The sequence below is a fragment of the Anarhichas minor genome, unplaced genomic scaffold (assembly GCF_050575085.1).
Source record: "Anarhichas minor isolate MPS153535 unplaced genomic scaffold, ASM5057508v1 ptg000133l, whole genome shotgun sequence".
NCBI lineage: Eukaryota > Metazoa > Chordata > Actinopteri > Perciformes > Anarhichadidae > Anarhichas > Anarhichas minor.
Genome location: NW_027466579.1, coordinates 219,241 through 240,000, shown reverse-complemented (window position 1 = coordinate 240,000; position 20,760 = coordinate 219,241). Strand labels below are relative to the sequence as shown.

The 20,760-nt window shown below is 44.3% G+C and overlaps 1 protein-coding gene across 2 annotated transcripts in view; it reads right to left on the bottom strand.

Moving 5' to 3' along the window:
* LOC142941529 (PH and SEC7 domain-containing protein 1-like) overlaps positions 1-16,448 on the bottom strand; it is a 46,965-nt gene extending 30,517 nt beyond the window's left edge. Inside the window, exons 1-7 of one of the 2 annotated variants that reach the window (XM_076083471.1) lie at positions 13,234-13,997; positions 8,431-10,989; positions 7,562-7,670; positions 6,183-6,457; positions 5,822-6,102; positions 4,672-4,906; positions 4,326-4,585 (exon numbers count right to left, since the gene is read on the bottom strand). In XM_076083471.1, the coding sequence (XP_075939586.1) occupies positions 4,326-4,585; positions 4,672-4,906; positions 5,822-6,102; positions 6,183-6,457; positions 7,562-7,670; positions 8,431-10,812 (3,542 nt within the window). In that variant the 5' untranslated portion in view covers positions 10,813-10,989; positions 13,234-13,997. Of the gene's footprint in view, positions 1-4,325; positions 4,586-4,671; positions 4,907-5,821; positions 6,103-6,182; positions 6,458-7,561; positions 7,671-8,430; positions 10,990-13,233; positions 13,998-16,415 lie in introns of those variants that run through there. The other variant, XM_076083472.1, reaches the window with a different exon arrangement.
* Positions 16,449-20,760: the final 4,312 nt, after the last annotated feature.

Genomic DNA, 20,760 nt, shown 5'->3' with positions numbered 1-20,760 from the left:
AAACCAGAGACCTCAGGAGCTGCTCCACCAGGAGGACCCAGATGTGAGGGTCAACATGAGGGTTAAGTCTGTTCTCTGCCCGCCCAGGTACTCTGTTCTCTGCCCGCCCGGCTACCTGGTCCTCTGCCCGCCCGGGTACTCGGTCCGCTGCCCGCCCGGGTACTCTGTTCACAAGACGCTCAGGTACCCGAGCAGGTTTCAAACTATTCTGCATAAAAAAAACATGTTTCAAAAAAGCTGATAAAGTGTTTCACTGCAGGTTTACACATTCTGGAGGCAGACGACTCATCTAACCTCCTTCCTCCCTCACTTCTCTCCTTCCTCTCTCACTTCTCTCCTTCCTCTCCTAACACTGTAGATAAATCCCCTCGACATGTTCTTATTGATGAACCCTCTTCCAGTCTGTCGAGGTCGTCTGATAGAACGAGGAACATAAAAGTATTTCTGCAGGTCTGGATCACAAAGTAAAAGCTTCAGTGTTCAACACATTTCACTGAGTTGCATCACCTGAACAAAAATTTTTTTTTTTAAAATTCAGTTTCTAAAACTGCAAAAGAGGAACTCCAGTGTTGTCGTCACATTTAAATCTCAACAAGATCCGTTCTGATAAGCTCCTGGGCAGCTGACCCAAACCAAAGGGCAGTGATTAAGTTGTACTGTGACTACAGGATCCTCAGCAGACACTCACCTGTACACGGCCGGGTAGGGCGGGGCGTACAGGTACCTGTCCTCCAGAGCCCCGCCCCCCCAGCACAGCAGGTAGCTGGCCATGTCGGCGAGGCCCCGCCCACTCTCACGCTGTCTGTGACGTCACAGAGGGAGAGAGCAGCCGCCAATCAACCGACATCCACAACATCGAAAGAGGGAAGGCGTCACCGAGGGAACCGGAGCGACGTCATCCAAACGTTAATCCGATGATGTCATAGTGACGTCGCCGTGGCTTCCTGTTCGTCAGAGTGTTTTTCCTCCGGCAGCAGCGTCTCCTCCTCTAATCCGTCTGTTCTCTGTCCTCCTCCTCTAATCCGTCTGCTTCGGTTTACCTCCTCGCTGCTCAGTCAGCTCCTTCCTCCTCCTCCCTCCTCGGCTTCTTTTTCCTCTCGACAACTTCGCTGCACAACTTTCTCTCTTCCTCCTCCGTCCACTCTCGTCCATCAGCTGGGTTATGTTCCTCCACTGAGGGAGGAGGAGGCATGCGTTTCCTCACCGTTTGACCCGGGACGGGACGCCCCTCCTCCTCCTCCTCCTCCTCCTCCCTCTGTCCTCTCCTTCCCCTCTTCCTCTCTTTGTCTCCTCTTACCTTCCTTTCCTGGAGATTTGTATCCGACACTTTTCTAGCAGCTCAATAAAACTCAGATCTCCAGTTACAAACATTTACTTTTAACAAAATTCAACTTGTTTTATACGTCAGCAAAAACATCATTATGAATGAAGTCATGAATACATGAAGTATGTTTATCTTACTTGACCTCATTTAAATCTCTTTTGTCTCTCTAAAGACAAACCTGTACTTTGTTTTGTTCGGTCTTTTATCACATTTTATTGCAAAATTTTTCGTGAAATGTGCTGAATAGAGTTTTTATTATTGTTATTATCAAAAGGAAACAAAATGGAGATCAAATGTTTAGGTTTAATCTTTTTGTTATGTAATTTGGGCTTTTTTTCTGACCATTAACCAAAGAGTTGAATATAAATACGCAAACTAGTCAGACTTAAAGCATAAGAATGTATTGTCATATTCTGAATTGTAATAATAATATTGTAAAAATAAGTACTTCAACTTAATTTAAAAGTAATTTTACATTTAATAAAAACTGAAAACTGTTTACAAGTTGAAACCCTTATAATATATATTAAAGTTATTTAGTGATGTCGATCATCAACAGCGGTAGTTGTATTAATAAAAGCATTCAGACACAAAAGGAACTTCTAACGCTTTAAATCTGAACCAGCAGCCGAGTGAAAGCAGGTCGGAGGTCAGAGGTCACAGCACCCAGACAACAGATGGAAAAGATCCACACAAGAGGAGGAGGAGGAGGAAGGTTTGTGTTGAGGGAATGCATCTAGTTTTCAGAGTGGGAGGTCTTTCACTCCCGTCTCTGAAACTCTGGCTGAATGAACCCAACTGGAATTTCCCTCTATAGGCTGATACAAGAGAATGTGTGTGTGTGTGTATGTGTATATATATATATATATATATATATATATATATATATATATATATATATATATATATGTGTGTGTGTGTGTGTGTGTGTGTGTGTGTGTGTGTGTGTGTGTGTGTGTATGTATGTATGTATATATATATATATATATATATATATATGTGTGTATATGTGTGTGTGTGTATGTGGTCACACAAAGATCGTCAGCAGCTCTACTTTCTGAGAAGATGGAGGACGTTTGGAAGGAACGTCGGCATCCTGACTAACTTCTACAGGTTCAACCTGGGGAGCTGGATGGAGGTCTGGAACGGGAACTGTTCCGCCCACAGAACCCTTGAGCCCATCAGGACACCAGACCCTCAGACCAACAGACCACCAAGCCATCAAACTACCAGACCCCCAGACCCTCAGACATAACATTGCTCTTTGAATAGATAGACCAACAGGGTGGTCAGTAGGAGACGCAGTGGACTGATTCAGGTGTTATTAGACTCTTTGTGGGGATTTGTGGATGACGACTGTTGTTGGAAGCGTAAAAGTGAAATGTTTCGTTAACTTTGGTCACAAATCACAGTGACTTAGTGTTAACTGGTGACTCTCAGCCAAATGAGTCAGCATATTTTTCATTGATCAACTTGGGGACATTATGTTTGTAAGTATTGAAAAAGTTACAAAAGAGACAAAAAAGGAATAAGTATTTACTATCAACTTATTCTATGTTAAATACTGTTGTATGTACTCGTCGCTAGTGTTGACCCGACATTACATTATATTACATTACACCGACTACATATGACTAATAAAATATAACGGAATTTAACAAGTACATTTAGCCAAGTGTTGTACTTATACTTTACTTGAGTATTTCCCTTTTCTGCTACTCAATACTTTTACATCTCAGAGGTACAAAACCCACAGATGTTTCCAAGAGACTAAAATAAGAAGAAGAAAAGGTCTTCTCTGTGAATGTCTGAGGCTGAAACAAGAGGGACATTACAACGGTGTCCTGAGGTGAACGGACATAAAGACGTGGAGGGAACAATTAGACGCTGACGCATTGTTAAATACAGACTTTACAGGCAGCAGAGCAGAGTGTCCTGGTGTTTCTGCAGACTGAGACCGCTGTGGTTCGGTTCTATGTGAAAGTAGATCATGTGGAGCTGGAGGAGGATGTGGAGCCAGAACTGATCACCAAACACAGACCAGAGGAACCTAGAGTACTCAAGTACTCTACTTGAGTACAAGTGTGAGGTACTTGTACTTGATCATTTCTATTTTCACTACATTCATCGCTACAACAAAGACTGGACAGGAAGGACCAGGTATGACAGGTATGAAAAAAGTGAATGGACTTCAGCTCCTCAGAAACAGCTCAGTGTCGCCCTCTTGTGTGTGTGTGATGTGTGCAGCTCAGCTACTCGTCAGACACTCTATAATTAAACTCATGTGTTGTGTACGGTCTCATTAAATCCCCACACACATGCATGTAAACGCACACGTTTGTTCTTCAATACTTATGAGGACTCATTGACATCCTGCATTCCTCGTTTTAAACATCACACAACCTTTTCAAGATTTAAAGACAAAAAACGTCTCTTAAAAACATCCTCACTCTCCAAATACTTAAAGAGACTGAGGACCAACTAAAGAGTCCTCACTTCCCTAAATGTCCTCCTACTCTCGAGGTCTAAAACTCAAACTGGTCCTCACAAAGATAGACAAGTGAACACCAACAGTAACCACTTCACGTCTCTCTGGTGTCACCGTGTGGCTGATCCGTGTTACTGCAGCAGGTAGATTCTATTGTTTTTATTTCTAGTACATTTATAATACATTTGACATGCAGTCATCAGTTTGCAGATTTGAAAGGTTGAATATATAACTTTTCTTCATTAAAGTGTACTACCTGTGTTATATATGTTGTTGAGTTGTGTTCTTATGTTATCACAAATGTTTCAACAATGTTCAAACAGAGAAATCTGTAATTACAATCAAGGTAACGGTGCGTTTCATTTGGTCTCCTGTCAGTGGCATCATCTACTCTTTGTGCAGTGTCAGCTAAGCTAAGCTGAGCTAACGTTAGCATCACACTTCCCAGGATGGAGACAGGAAGTGGAGACTTCCTGTCCTCAGTCTGGACCTGCACCATCAGCCGTGACTCACCTGGGGCTGCTGTGGAGCGAGGGGGCCGAGTTCGCCTTGCGGAAGCCGTCTTTGAGGATGGAGCGACGCCACGACTCTTTCTCCGACTTGGATCGAACCGGAGGGCCGGGGTCGTCTTTGGAGCAGCCTCGAAGCCCCGCCCCCAAGTCACTAAGTGCGATTTCGGAGCGAGACGTCTCCGGCGGGGCGGACGGGTCCGGACGGGCCAGCGGGGCGAAGCTCAGCTCGATGATCTGCTTGGCGCTGTCGCAGATCTGACTCTGAACGGCACAGACACATCAGCGTTACCTCCTGCGGTCGTACGGGACACCGTAGACACGATCACCGTCAGCTTCGCTCGACCTACCTGGATCCCAGGGGTGAGGGTGGGCAGGTCGAAGGTGAACACCGACGTGGATCCAGAGGTCAGGAGGTCCACGCTGTCCAGGCTGCTGTACGAGGTGCCTTTGGCCCGGTGAGACTCCATGATGCTTTCAAAGTGGTGGCTGAAGGAGTCCAGGTTGCTCTCGGAGGGTCGTCGCGGGCTGCCGATGGAGATCGGAGACTTGAGGCCGCCGTGCGAGTCGCACGCCGCCAACGACCTGAAGGGGAAAAAGAAAACGTTAAAAACCCATCAGGCACGTGGGTACATCGTAATCATATTAACCAACACGTCCTCCAGGGATCGAGCTGAACTACATGAGTGAATCTGGTCAGCAGCTCAACAGGAAGTGGGTCAGCACCGTGAAAGAATCAGACTTAGATCACAACAGTGAGGCCTCATTTCTGACTTTAAAGGGTCCAACATCCAGACGTAGCAGGTGAGTGACATCAAACATTCCAGCCTAAAGTTTCTCCTGAAGAACAAGACTAGATTTGTTGGTAGGGCTGTGAAATCACCAGCTTTCTCTGGGCTGCATGTAGGAATGCACCGATACGATTTCCAGTATATAATAGTATATAAACATAGAAGGCCCCATGGTCCAGCTGTTTGGAGTCCGGTATCTGTATTGGTGCATCCCAGGCTGCATGTGGGCCAACACATTTATACGAATCCTCCTGATCCGATTGACAAATATCAGCTGTTTTCTCCGCTGCTATTACAACGGACTCTTTCAGGAAACACAGATGTGAGACGACGTGGAGTGGAACAGACATTAAACCAGTAAAGATGAAGCTACATGATGGTGATCAATGGACCTCAAATAAAAGAATAAATGTGAGACGTGATTTAAATGGACAACAGCTGATTTAACCGGATCATTAACAGGAAGGTATCGAACTACTTTCAAAACCTCAGTGACCGATGGTCGCTGGTAATTTAACGACAAAACAAATCTGGTTATCATCACACAAAACAAAGTTGTAGTCCACAGCAATGGACTCCAATGGAATCCATGGAAACATTACACTTCCTGTTTTCTGGAGCATTATGGGAACTGTAGTTTCAGACCTTAGAGCATGATTATTTTTGGAGGGTCATTGAGGTGGGGGACAGTTCCTGGTGGATCTCTCACCCCTTCAGCAGCAGACTGAACACCTCGTCCTCGTCGGCTCTTTGTCTCTGTTGATCTCCCAGCATCCGGACACTGGCCCAGCTCACCACTGCTTCCTCCTCCTCCTCTTCTTCTTCTTCTCCCCTCTTCTTCACGCCACCTGTCCGGGGTTTCGGGGAGGTGTCGGACGGGCTGAAGCTGGAGTTTCCCAGGACGCTGCGGTTACTCCAAAAGGCCGAGTCCGCCTCCTCGGCCGCCTCAGCCTCCGCCTCCTCGGCCGCCTCAGCCTCCGCCTGCATCACCTACACAACAATGATCAATATTTATCAAACGAGAACATGACGTCATTCTAGATGAACCGGATCAGGTGAAATCAGACCACCTCGTCCAGGTCGGTCTCCCTGTAGCACCGCAGCGGCACGGCGTCCAGATCCGTCTCGGAGTACTGGACGGTCCGGCGGATGATGCCCGTCCTGGGGGTGGAGCCTCTGGGGTCGGGGGTCACCAGCTCCACCTCGATCTGCCGCACCGCGTGATGCGACAACCTCGGCCCCTTGGTGCCCCGCCCCCTCCTCTGATTGGCTGGTTTCAGACGGAGGGAGGAGGGAGGAGTGGGGCTTGGCGAACCGCTGGCTGGAGGCGTCGTGGACGGAGCGTCTGCAGGAGGAAAGAAGTGTGTTGATTTCTATGTTTTATGTCTGTCCTGAAGATGTACCACAAGGTTCTGCATTAGAACGTGTTCCGTATCTATTTTTACACACATTATTAGCAGGAACAGCCAGTCTAGTGAAGATATATTTCTATGCAGATGATACAGTTGTTTGTGTGTGTGTGTGTGTGTATATATGTATATATATATATATATATATATATATATATATACACAGTTGTGTGAAAAAGTGTTTGCCCCCTTCCTGATTTCTTATTTTTTTGCATGTTTGTCACACTTAAATGTTTCAGATCATCAAACAAATTTAAATATTAGACAAAGATAACACAAGTAAACACAAAATGCAGTTTTTAAATGAAGGTTTTTATTATTAAGGAAAAAAAAAAAATCCAAACCTACATGGCCCTGTGTGAAAAAGTGATTGCCCCCCCCTGTTAAAACATAAATTAACTGTGGTTTATCACATCTTTGGAAAGCTGAGTTCAATTTCTCTAGCCACACCCAGGCCTGATTACTGCCACACCTGTTCTCAATCAAGAAATCACTTAAATAGGACCTGCCTGACAAAGTGAGGTAGACCAAAAGATCCTCAAAAGCTAGACATCATGCTGCGCTGGTGAACCAGAAGCGTTTTTAAATAGACGCTAGTGAAGAACAGAAAGTGGATGTAGTGTAGTAATACTTGTGAGTAGTGTTGCACATACTAAGACCTGTTCAGCTGTATTAAGCTTCAGCTAATTGGCTTAGAAGAAGACTGGAAGCTAATGAAGCTGCTTGTTTACTTCACTGAGCAGAGACACAATACAAGAGAGACCTGGTATTGCTTACTGCTGAGAGTAACACTGACATCTACTGACATACTACTAATACTAATGACTACTGCTGATAGTACTAATACTGCTGAGAGTAACACTGAGGATCTATTGGCTTAATTAACTAATTGAACACCAAATATAATGTAATATCTATAATTGGGACTTTCGTTACAGCTTTGTTTCTATCCTCACTTTGCTCAGAACGATATGGTCTATTTTTATTTTTGCTAGCAAAATGTAAACATTGATAACAATAAATAAGTGAATATAAATAACCTTTACTGCAGAGACTCTCCTCCGTCTGACCTCCAAACAGGAACTCCCACTTGGCTCTGGCGATCTTCTGCGACCGCGAGGACGGAGTCGTCGACGAGCCGCCGTCCGACTGCGTGAAGAGAAACGACAGCATACAGCAGTGTATTGAAATGATGCGTTTCACACAGAAATACCATACAAGTTATAGTTATTAATGCACATGTTTGGCAACCTCTAGGTTGGTAACAACCTAAACCAAATGAATACTTCCAGTAGTATTAGTAGCAGTTTTCATTTGAAAAGGGGAATTAGAACTTAATGTGAATTCATTTTTAAAGCCTCCCAGCTCCACAGGACAACAGGAACGCAGGGTACACCAGTGACTTAACAGGGTTCAAGAAGATTTCAAAACAGCATCAGAACTCCGTTAAGACACTTTAGAATCATACAATAGTGATATTGTAACAATTACAATTACTAATTTGCCCAAAAAAAAGAAAAATGGTGCATCTCACAATCTTAAAACTGAAAAGAAACAAACTTTTGTTATCATTAAACAATATATCCCATTAGTCTAAGACCCAGAATGGCCCAAGCCTCATGGGAGATGTTAAATGCTAAGAAGATACTCAGTTTGTTGTAATGATGAGGCTGATGATGGAATCCCTCCATAAGGAAACACACTGAGAACAGAAAGTAACTCACTGGTGGGGAAGAACTATATTATATATTTATTGTTATTAAGGTAATTGTGTCAATAAGTCACAATGTGATGGGAAGACTCAGCAACAGACAACCTCAACCTCCTCACAGATCCAAAACATCCACATAATCTACATGATTACCTCCTCACACAACAACCATCCCCCCCCCCCCCCCACCCAGCCGACCTGTATCCCTGAGCCGGTGTCTGCCGTGTCATGGCTGGACTGGCTCGAGGTTTCGGGGGACAGACTGTCGTTTCTGTCCATCTGGGAGTCTCCCATGCTGCCCGTAACCCCACTGGAGCTTTGAGAGGCCGTCCCAGCAGCCCCGCTGTGATCCTGAACCTCCTCCCTCTCGTCCTTGGACACACTTGTAACTGGCGCTTGACACTCCTGCACCGATGCCTTCATTCCTTCGTCTCTTCCGACCTTCCTGCGATGCTCCCCTTTGCTTGGAATGTACACTCTAGAGTCCGACTGTCTGCAGTCGCCTTCACAGAGTTCGTCCCCATCCTGGACCGATCCAGCGTCCGACCAGCTCACGGGGAACGCTTCTGAGAGAAGTCTCCTAGAGAGTTCAGGGCTTTCCTTCAGAGATCTGTCAAAGAGGTGATCATACTGCTTCCGCTCCATGCCGGGCAGTTTGTGGTCTCCAGTGTACTGTGGCAGCTGGTAGCGGTGCAGGGCAGACACGTCCTTAGAGGGCGATGAACCACGTTGATACCGTGGGTCCAAGACTGGTGATTGAGAGGTGGCTGCACAGTGCAACCTAGCCGGCAAGGCTGGAGATGCTGGCGAAGACGGGCCTTTCTGGGATAAGAGCGGTGAGACGCGTCCTGGTCTGGTTTGAGGCGTTGCTTTGTCTGTCTTCCATCTGAGGTGCTGGTTGTCGGCCCGCAGAGTCTCAGGGGAACTTTGCTCATGAAGAGTGGCATACGGTTGGGATTCTCTCAGGAATGACATCTTGGGACTCTCTGACCTCAGTGACTCAGCTTGAGAATATGTTGGAGAGGGAGTCCGCCTCTCAGCTAAAATATTGGACAGCTTGGTAGCTTCCACCGCTAACTTACAAGCCACTTCAGAATTGAAGGATGGGGAGATGCTTCTCCTGCCATTGCTTGGGCTGACTGCGTCACTGGCTCTGCTACTGCAGCGTGACGGTTTGTAGTGAGTCTTGATGGATACGTTATCACTAGTGCTGTAGTGTGTACTGTGTGTAGCATTATGATTAGCATTGGTGTTGGTACAATAGCTACTACCAACACTGTGTTTGGGGTTCCCACTAGCTTGATAGCCAGTCCTGGAATGGTTGCTGGTGTGGAATATGCTAGTTGGGATCTCATGCTGGATGTCTGTGGGTCTCCCCGCGGGTAACGGTGGGTGAAATTTGCTGGACAACCTGGGGCTCTCTTCCCCCACCCATGGCCTCTGCTGGCTCTGGGGAGGGCCACGAGAGCCAAGAGGTGAGGTTTGAGCTACTGAGTGGGAGCAGTACCCACTGTGAGAACACAGGTGGTCGGAGGCAGGACTTCTGGGTAGTCCATTCACTGAACTACGGCAGACTCCCCTGTCCAACTGGGCCTTCGATGGCAGGGTAAGGGTGCTGCGGGGCAGGACAGGTGACCCCCCCCAGGACCGGCAGCGGGGGGACTGGTAGTGCCGTGGCAAGGTTGGACTGTAATTCTCTGGGTTGTGCCCAGCAAATCTGCGCCTAAGTTCTGGGGATCCAAATTCCTCCAAGGCCCTGTAGGTGGCATCTCTGGCAACTGGGTCTGGGCTCGCCCTCTGCAGGTAAGGCGAGCCTTGTAGGGTCGGACTCCTGGAGGTGTAAGGGTGATTGTGGTAAGGGTCCCCTTGCCCTGGCTGCCCATTGCACCACACTGGGTCACTCAACCTCTTTCGGAGCCGCTGCCCCTCCATTCTGTTTGGAGGATTGCTCAACTCACTTTGGCACACAGAGGTACAGCGGCCCCCCATGCTGTGAACGTTAGCTTTCTCTATGTAGCCAAAGGTCACCACAGATGTCTTCCCTTCCTCACCCACAACCCCTGGGACTTCGTAGGACCTGCGGCTGTTGGTAGGTGTGGAGGGTATGGTCACTGTCCCAGAAGATGTAGAAGATGGGGAGATAAGCATCTTTGCCCGGTAGGGATCCATGTCAGAGGAACAGGTGCGTCCCAATGAGCCATGCTGGCCTAGACCAGTTGTTCCAGGTGCAAGGACCTGGAGCAATTGATTGATACCGTCATGCGACAAATCCTGCCGGTGGAACTGGGTGGGACACCCTGTGGCATCAGGGTTTTGGAGTTGGAAGCTGACAGAGTGCCTGGAGGATGACTTTGAGGGGGATAAGCAGTGGCTTCCAACCCCAGTTTGGTGATGAGAGACTGGGGAAAGATCCTGACGGCGGTTGGGGCTGGAGCTTCTCTGAGATTGAGGGAGGACGTCTGGGCACTGAAGCATCAGGTGAGCAGTCCCATCATCTCTTCCTCCAGGCACTTCATTTTCCTCCTCGGCAACAGACCTCACTTCAACGTACAGGTGGAGGACTTTACCTGCCTGGGACATGGTGGCACCTTAGACACCTAACTGCACTGAACTTCCTTTTTTCCTTGGACCGTCGCTATTTGTGCGAAGGGTCCCTCGGCTTCCTGGTACCCAGTAAAGTCCAAAACTGTTTGATGAAGGTCAGAGGTGGAACTGGACCACCAGGTCTGTCCTCCATCTGCTCATCGTCACTTCAACCTGCAACAGGAAGCAGAGACAGAGATAAAGTTAACATCCCCCCCAAAAAAAAAAAAAAAAAAAAAAATCTACAGACATTCATAAACAACTTGACAGATGATCTCTAAACTTAACGTTCTTCAAGATCTCACAACACTCTTTCATGACACACTGCATTTCCCATTTCATCAAGAAAAAAAAGAAAAAAAAAAAAAAGCAGATGGCGAAAGATAGAAGCAAGACAATTTACAAAGTACATTCAAACACATAGGTTAGTGTTGTGTGCTTTGATGCACGGCTTTGCATCTGCTGTGGTCACTTCGGCACAGGACTCGTAGCAGGCGAGGATCAAACCGCTGACCTTGCGGTTGCCGGACGACCCTCTCTACCCAATGAGCCACGGCGGCACCCTTATGTTCTAAAGTTTAACCAAAAGTTTTATTTTGACCCTACTATTAACGTTGTGGATGTTGCTCAAGATTGACCCTTAAACAGTCTTCTGTGAATCTTCTATAAAGGTCAACTAGTGTTCTCAGACAAACTGGTTCACTGCTACAATCAGAAACCAAAGACAGATACATCATGCTGTACTGAAGAAGACTTGAAACTAGAGATTGAGACCATAAACTCATGTTTACAATGTTTACTGAGGTAATAAATCAAGAGAGAAGTAGAGTCATTTTCTCATAGACTTCTATACAACCAGAGGAGTCGCCCCCTGGTGGTCACTAGAGAGAATGCAGGTTTAACATATGCGTCAAACAGCTTGGTGACTTTAATGTAGTTTTTGAGAAGATTGCACGACTTGTCTCATACGACGACTTGTGTGTTTTATGACTCCTTGGTGTCTAGATGGGGGGGGGGGGGGGGTCAAAGATATTTAATAATTTACCAACGCTTCGACATGACAGTCGTCTTGAGGGTAGAAGACTGTCATGTAGAAACGTTGGTAAATCATTAAATATCTGTTGCACCGTGGCTCTCTTATCTTGCTTTATTGCTTGTGAATTGCTACATGAATAAGATTTCTTATTACGGCTGAAAACTGTGCTCTTGATTAATCTCCATCCACTGGTTCACACGTTTAACAGTGAACAGAGTTCAGACAGACAGAAACGCAACACCAGCTGCTGTAAACAACCTCAGGTTTGATTTCAATCTAAATGACAATGAGCGTCGTCTCCACTCGCTGATCAGCAGCTGACAGAATGTCCACTGGGACACCAGGACGTCCACACATACAGTACGTCTTATAGGGAGGCAAACTGTCACAGTAGGTTCACGCAGTACACTTTACGTAGATGGATGCACGTAACGCAGAACCAGAGTTCACAAGCACGAGTTCTTCTTCCATGTCAAACTTAAAGCTTCCAGGTATGCAAGGAGGAAGGGAGGCCATGTTTACATTATAATTCTATATTTAGTCTATTGTAGGCACGTGCCATTATAGGTTGTTCTATTCTTTATCTTATTTATTTTCTTCTGCATGTTGCGTTTTGGTTTTCTTCTTAATTGATACATTTTGATTTTAGACATTGTTATATTTTATATGTCGTGTACATTGTTGGATGAGATATCGAGTGTTTTGGTTTTTCAAATAGTAAACAAAGCGCAGCGACACATGAACTGACCGACACATTACAGACATGACAACATCTCTACATGAAGTTATTGTTGTTATTGATCATTGAGAGGTTCGTTTTAATCACAGTAGAGACCATGTGAGGTGATTAAATATCTTATTGCTGAGTGAGTACGTTGTCTGTTTCTTTACCTCTTTCATGTATTTTAGGTTTATATGCAAATAAATAAAAACTAAAAAACAAAGAACTTGTTTCAGAAGTTCGTGATCGATAAATGAACTTAAACATCAGATCAATAATCAAACTAGTTTAGTAATAAATCAACTCATCGTTGGTCATTTTTACGGTGTGAAGCCGTAAAGACGTTGAACTGTGAACTCAGTTTAAAGTTCACAGCCACGCAACTAAAATATTACAATATTACATCCTCACATGTACGAAGACATGACGAAATCCTGTCAGTCTGCAGGTGTGTGTGTGTGTGTGAGAGACTGATAAGCACACACTTACTTTTCCTGGACTCTGCTAATAGGATTCCTCCCCCCGCCTCCTTCTCCTCCCCCCTCCCAGAATGCCCTGCTCAATCCACCAACACATTTATAAAAACAAACGTATGCAGACACATGTACCGACACACACGCACACGCACACGCACACACACGCACACACACAGTAACCTTACCTGTGTGTCCTCTCGGCTGCTGCAGCGACGTCCCCCGAGTTGCTGTGGTAACCTCCTCTTTCCGCCTCACTCTCTCTCTCCGTTACAGAGTAACCTGGTTTCTCCTCTCCCTCTCTCTGAACACTTGTTGTCTGCAGCAGAGCCGGCTCATCGTGGATTTACAGACTCGACTCCTCTGACTCCTCCTCTTCCTCCTCTTCTTCATCCTCCACTTCCGATCTCCATCAATCAGCTGACGTACCCGCCCCTTCTTCTGGGCGGCCTGCCAGCCAATCACATCCTCCGCTGGCTGCAGACCTTTCTTCTGTCAGCCAATGACGAGCAGCTCTGACAGATGGCACGGCTTATTATTGGGGGGGGGGGGGGGGGCTGACAGCTGACCTGGTGTCAGCAGGAGCTGCTTTAAAGGACCATATGAAGTATTACAGTAGAAACACAGACTGCACATTGCTCTGTTGGCCACACCCCCGAGAGTGATGTCAGCATGCACTACAGTACAGCTGTAGGTCACACATGTGTGTCTGTGGTGAGTTCAGTGTCTGTAATAACAGCAGGACAGTCCAGTGTCTGTGGTGAGTTCAGTGTCTGTAATAACAGCAGGACAGTCCAGTGTATGTGGTTAGTTCAGGTGTCTGTAATAACAGCAGGACAGTCTAGGGTCTGTGGTTAGTTCAGGTGTCTGTAATAACAGCAGGACAGTCTAGTGTCTGTGGTTAGTTCAGGTGTCTGTAATAACAGCAGGACAGTCTAGTGTCTGTGGTTAGTTCAGTGTCTGTAATAACAGCAGGACAGTCTAGTGTCTGTGGTTAGTTCAGTGTCTGTAATAACAGCAGGACAGTCTAGTGTCTGTGGTTAGTTCAGTGTCTGTAATAACAGCAGGACAGTCTAGTGTCTGTGGTTAGTTCAGTGTCTGTAATAACAGTAGGACAGTCTAGTGTCTGTGGTTAGTCCAGTGTCTGTAATAACAGCAGGACAGTCTAGTGTCTGTGGTTAGTCCAGTGTCTGTAATAACAGCAGGACAGTCTAGTGTCTGTGGTTAGTCCAGTGTCTGTAATAACAGCAGGACAGTCTAGTGTCTGTGGTTAGTTCAGTGTCTGTAATAACAGCAGGACAGTCTAGTGTCTGTGGTTAGTTCAGTGTCTGTAATAACAGCAGGACAGTCTAGTAGCAGGACTACACTGAGACTGGTTCATATAGAGGATCAGGACTACACTGAGACTGGTTCATATAGAGGATCAGGACTACACTGAGACTGGTTCATATAGAGGATCAGGACTACACTGAGACTGGTTCATATAGAGGATCAGGACTACCGACTGCCGTAGAGAAAAGGCGACTTCCGCTTCTGGTCGGGGGGGGGGGGGGGGGGTTTAGAAATAAACAGAGAAGCCGTGGGCTGAACGAGAAGTCTGGTCTCCCGACTCCGCTTATTACCGTCTTATAAATGCCCCTCATACAGAACCCAGGACGCTCGGTCACATTGGTGGCAGCGGTGTTTCTTATGCACCGACTACGGACCGCTACGACTATTTTATGCTTCGGTGACTGCGAGTGTGCACTTCCTTAGCTTAGCTTAGCTGTCTCAGTTTAGCTAGCAGGCTAACTCCGCGGCACTTCAGAGAGAAAAGCGCCGCTGGTTCAAGTACAGGATGAGGGTTGGAGATGAAGACCCGTTGAAGCCCAGCTCAGGGCTGTTTGGCAGACGGTCGGCCAGCAGGGGACCATGTGGACCTGCCTGCTCCGTTTACAGAGTTTCCTCGGCTGGGTGAGACAGTCTGTCACTTTATTTGTAAAGTGCGTTGCTCACTGGCAGCGGTGGAGGAAGTCTTCAGACTATGTTGATGCAGCGTGTGGGAGAAGTAGAGATAAACTAAAGCAACACAAGCTAACAAATGCTACAGAGAAGTGGAGACAAACTGCAGGTTAGTGTTGTGGAAGATGTCGGTCTGAGGAACGTTCTCAAGGTGCGTTCGCGTCGCGTTTGGTGTGAACGCAGCTTTAGGATCGCAATGAATCACGTCACGTATGAGCCTCAAGACGCACCGTCACCAGAAGAACACACGAGTTGTAATAAAGGAGAGGACGACTAAAGCGACGGCGTTACAACGTGCAGCAGCTGCTGCTCTCACTGGAGACTACTGGACATCACTGGGTCACCTTCATCACCTCTGAGTTACAGCATCATAGTGATGAAGAGTAGAGCTGGGTCACCTTCATCACCTCTGAGTTACAGCATCATAGTGATGAAGAGTAGAGCTGGGTCACCTTCATCACCTCTGAGTTACAGCGTCATAGTGATGAAGAGTAGAGCTGGGTCACCATCATCACCTCTGAGTTACAGCATCATAGTGATGAAGAGTAGAGCTGCATCACATGCTCTGACTGTCATGAAGACACAACACACACATGTAGATGAAAGGTGTGAAACATGTTGTTCCTGTTGCACAGCAGTGGAACGTTTCACACACAGTCACACACTGAGCACAGATAGTGAAGAGATAGAACTGCTGCTGTGTGAAGAGAACACTGCTGCTAACAACAACCTGATGTGTTTAAAGTGTTTACACACAATGTTATTCACCTTTAGTTCATAGAGCAGCACTTTAAAATAAAAGTGCGCAATACACTACTTTATAATTCATTATTGAACTTTGCCATAACAATGAGATTAATCGCATGGATTTTTTGCGATTAATCGCGATTAAATATTTTAATCGTTGCCCAGCACTAGTTTTGTGTAAATGAAGAGAACGCCCTCACTGATTGGAGGAGGTGAAGTCCCGCCCCTTCTGTGTGGTAGAATAACTTTGTTGTGTCATGAATTACACACATGATGTTTGACAAGAAAGTCACATTTTGTTGAATAAAACAGAAATAATACGTAAATACATAATTAGAAAGACTACAAACGTAGTATCATAAAGACTACAAGCCCCAGAAAGTGTTGTATTGAACAGTGAATCCTCTCTCTTCATCTCTTTCAATGGAAGACTGAGAAGCTAACGCTAACGTTCAAAGCTAACGGAGACGTTTGACTTCTAACGACGTTTTGTCTTAATAAGCAGATGTTATGTGAACTTTTACACGTCTTTAACACATATGATCTACATATCATTTACTGTAAGTGTGTGTTTGTCAGTGTGTGTGTGTGTGTGTGTGCTACAGGTGTGTGTGTGTGTTACCTCGGTTACAGGAGGCGGAGTAACGCAGGCCGACTATCTGAGAGGAGAGAAGATCAGATGATGTCATTGTAGTTCTTCTTCTGCTCTTATTGTTGGAATGCTGTTAAGCATTATTAAGCTTTTTGCAACTTTTCTTTGAATGGGTTTCTATGGAGAAAATGTTCAAATCCTCTTCAACTTTCAAATCCTTCTACTTCCTCATACTTTCAGCTACAGACACCATTTCAACTTTAAAATGTTGAGAAAATCCTGATCTATTGCCACATTATTCATCTTTTTGATATCTTTTATACTTTTTGAACTGCAGCAATTTAACTTTTAGGATTTTTCAGTCCTTTTCTGCTTTTATAATGGGTGTGTATTGCGCAGCTTAGAGTGCGTGATGTCACCGCTAGAGTGAAGAGCAGCTTGAGATTCTTGTGAAATAAACATTTGTCTTTTGCCACTGTGTCCACAATCTTCACTCTTCATGCATCATTTCTGGATGTAGAAGTAGCTAATCTTGTCCTTGTCGTAGACAAATGACTGTGGAATCCCACAGATTTACACATTTGACACAGAAGCCTGTAATTGAGAGGAAAACCAACTTTCTGCTCCATAGAGACCAATGTTAAATTTTGCTTCAAAAACATCTTCCACAGAACACGGTACCCCATTTCTAAATCGCCAGTTCAGCCACATTTTTTACACTACAGACACAATTTTTACAGGATCTGTTCTTCAACTCATCCTTCCTCTCATTTATTAATATCGGAGCAATAGGAGCTACGGTTATGGGAGTTTTGAGGATTTGTTTGAGAGGTGTTTCCCTGTTTAATCTCCATGAAAAGGCTGCAAGGACACAGGTGTTTCTGATTAAGGTCATTAGTGATGTTGATAAACACACAGACTCACAGACTCTCCAACAGGTGCGTCCTCACCATGGCAACCAGTTACACGCACGCAGGCAGGCTCTCTGTCTCTCTCAACACACAGACACACATGAGTTGGAGATATTCATGGAAGATCGTTAGACCTCCTGTCTCACTCACTCACTCAGTCCATATAACTGTCTTTCTCACTCTCTTCTCTCTCTATCTTTCTGTCTATGTCTCTATCACACTCTCTCTCTCTCATACAGTCATTCAGGTCTATGAGATTTTGAGAGGACTTTTCCCTTTCAAAATGTTCAGCTTTTTCAGGAGACGGGTGCTTTGACTTTTCATATTTGTAATCTTTAAACTTTTTGAAGCTAAGGATCTCTATGGAGAAAATCTTCAAATCCTGTTAAACTTCTTCAACTTTCAAAGCCTTCTTCTTCCTCATACTTTCAGCTACAGACACCATAGTGAGACATTTCAACTAGAAGGGTTTTCAGCAGTGCAGTTTAAATGCTTTTGGGCTTCAACATTTTCCAGACGGGTAGTCTCCCATTTCTTATTTTTCAGCAATTTTTTTACAATTAATTTCAGCTTTCAGCATTCCAACACATTTTCAGCAGGAAATGCATTTTCTAGTTATTATTATCATCATCATCATCAGTCAATAAGTCAACAAACTACTGAATGAACGATTGAAGAGTTTTATTTACAGAATGTCTAAATAAATAAATAAATATAAATACAAATTAATAATATAAATAAATGTAAAAAATATAAATCATTGTCAGTTAAGCAGTGAGTATCAGATCATAAATAAATAAAAGTATTGATTTCTCTCCTGTTTAGAAATATATTCATTTAATTTATTCAAAAAGGGTTTTATTAAAGCTTCAAATGTAAATCTAGAACCTGAACTTAATGTTTAAATATGTGTTCACAGTGTTTACTGTGAACAACGTCATCTCTTACTTTTTATTACTTTTATAATCTTAAACAGTAAATCTTAATTTGGGCTTTTGCCAGATCTCGTTCCGTCTGTTTTAATACATTCACTGCTCCACAGTTTGGGTCATTTTCCTAAAATCCACTTTTTATTTTGATAAATTAAATATGTAATAATTGTCTCTTCTCTGTTTGTGTCACAGAGCTCAGCTTTTCACATATTCTACTAATATTTGTATGTTTAATAACTTATATACTCAAATACAATATGCAAGAAAAAAAGAAAGTGGTGAAAATATCTGGACATTCTTTGAAAGATTGACAAAAGAAAATTAGCAAAAAATATTAATAAAGTGTCTGAAAACATGCAGAAGACATGTAAAAATGAGTGATAAAATATTTGATAAAAGCACATCAATGAGCCTCATCACTGGAGGATATTTTGACTCAATCTAATTCTCACTCGAGCACCAAATGTGGATCAATCCGCCGCTGAAAATAGTCCCCAACAAGGTGTTTGTTTCCTCCCGATTGTTTGATAAAAACTAATGAAAACTCTTCAGTAGGAACCAATGAGAGCGGAGCTGAGAGAAACAGGAAGTCACACAGAGTTGAGAGACGGACCAACGTGATTTAATCTGATGACAGAACAACACGGAACCTTTAACAACTCAGTGTTTCTGCTTCATTTCATACTCTGAAGAACACAAACGCTAATGAGACATAAACACTAAAATGATTTCATGTTTTTAAGAAGACGATGACGCTCACTCAGCGTTGATTATTTAGTTATTAATTCTACGACATGTAAACAACATAAAACACTTTCATAGAATCGTTCAAATCAGGTTTCAAACAACTAGTTTAACTTTCAACTAACCGTTGTTTACTAGCTTCAGCTCATTGATTTGTCTCCAACACGTCACAAAGAAGAGATCCGACCCTGACAGTTTGTTTCTCCTCAAAGATTTAATTCTAATGAATTCATTAAAACACAAACAGATGTGTGAGGACGTCAGGCTAAACTGATATTATTTGTGATTTTTAAAGACCATGTGGTTAAATATTGAGTGAATGAAATGATCAACAGACCCTTTAATACCGTAATAAGTTGCTTCTTGCAGCTTTTCTTGGTTCTGACACAATAGACTTCATAAATAACATGAAGGCTCAAATACAGCCTGTTAATCTAAATGTTCCATTTCTAATCTAAGCCCAACAATGAGCAGCGATGAGTCCTGTTAGTCCTCCTCTCTCCTCTCTGATCCTCTCTGGGGACTCGGTTCACTTCACACCGCTTCATGCAGTCTGAACCGTTAAACAGAAACATAAAGCTTGCTCATGAGCACTTTGTCAGAGAGTGAGTGGACCGGTGTGTGGGACATAAAGACCCGTGTCTGCTGCTTCATACGAGCTCCTGGCAGCCGCTGCTCCGGGAACAGAAAGCCCGGGACTCCGTTCAGAAATGCGTGATTTTAATGCTTCTCCTGGTTATTCTCCACATTAAACGATATTTAATCTGTGACTCAACGTCTTTAATAAACCACAGGGCCATACGTCACAGTTCGGCTTTGATATAATCGACCAACGAACACAGACTTCGCTTAAATATCGACTTTAGAAAGAGACTCTCGCTGCTTCCTCGCGCCGCTCGGCGGGGTGGACCGTCCTCTGGAGACAGGCTCAGGGGGAGAAGTGGACTTTTTACTGAGATACACTTCGGTTTTATGGAATAATATTCACGCCGATATGACGAGAAGACGCTGCTCGGTCCGCAGACATGTGTACTTATATTGAAGCATTGATATAATCTAGTTAATATCAAAAGAAGTTTAAAATGTAGTATTTTTTCAAAGGAGTTTCGCACCTACCGTGAACGGTTAGCTGAGTAACGCTACATGCCGGCAGCGGAGGAAGTGCAGCCGGAGGTTCACTTCTTCTCTCTCTCTCTCTCTTCTTCTTCTTCTTCTTCTTCCTCTTCTTCGGCAGCTCTCTTCTGTGTTTTCAGGCGGCTGGCTGACATTAGTTTACGTTCTCCACGGTGACTTCTACTTCCGCATCGTCGAGGTGACGTAATGACGACGTAAGGAGACGTCAGACCGGAGAAATAAATTATTAATAATAATAATAATAAAGAGGAGCGGGGGAAGGATTAAGATGAATGTATCTTTGTTCTTTGGTATTTTCAATAATACAAAAATATTAAATTTAAATTTAAAAAAATTCACACATTTTGTAGAAAAAAAAAATATATAATGAAAATATAAATAATACATAAAATAATACAATAAAAAAAAAAATATATATATAAATAATACATGAATAAATTAAGTAAAAATAAATGAATTAATTAAAAGCTAATATATTGTAGCGACCCTCGGTAAGGAAAGCTACGAGACGTTATCTTACTTGTGGTCCTGTATTAGCAGACAGTACGCAGGCTACTGTGGGCTGCAGCCTGCGCCAAAACAACAGTCACCACCGTTAATGTTCATCTTAACAGTCTGCTCCCGGTCATAGACTGACTCTCCACCGGCTAGCAG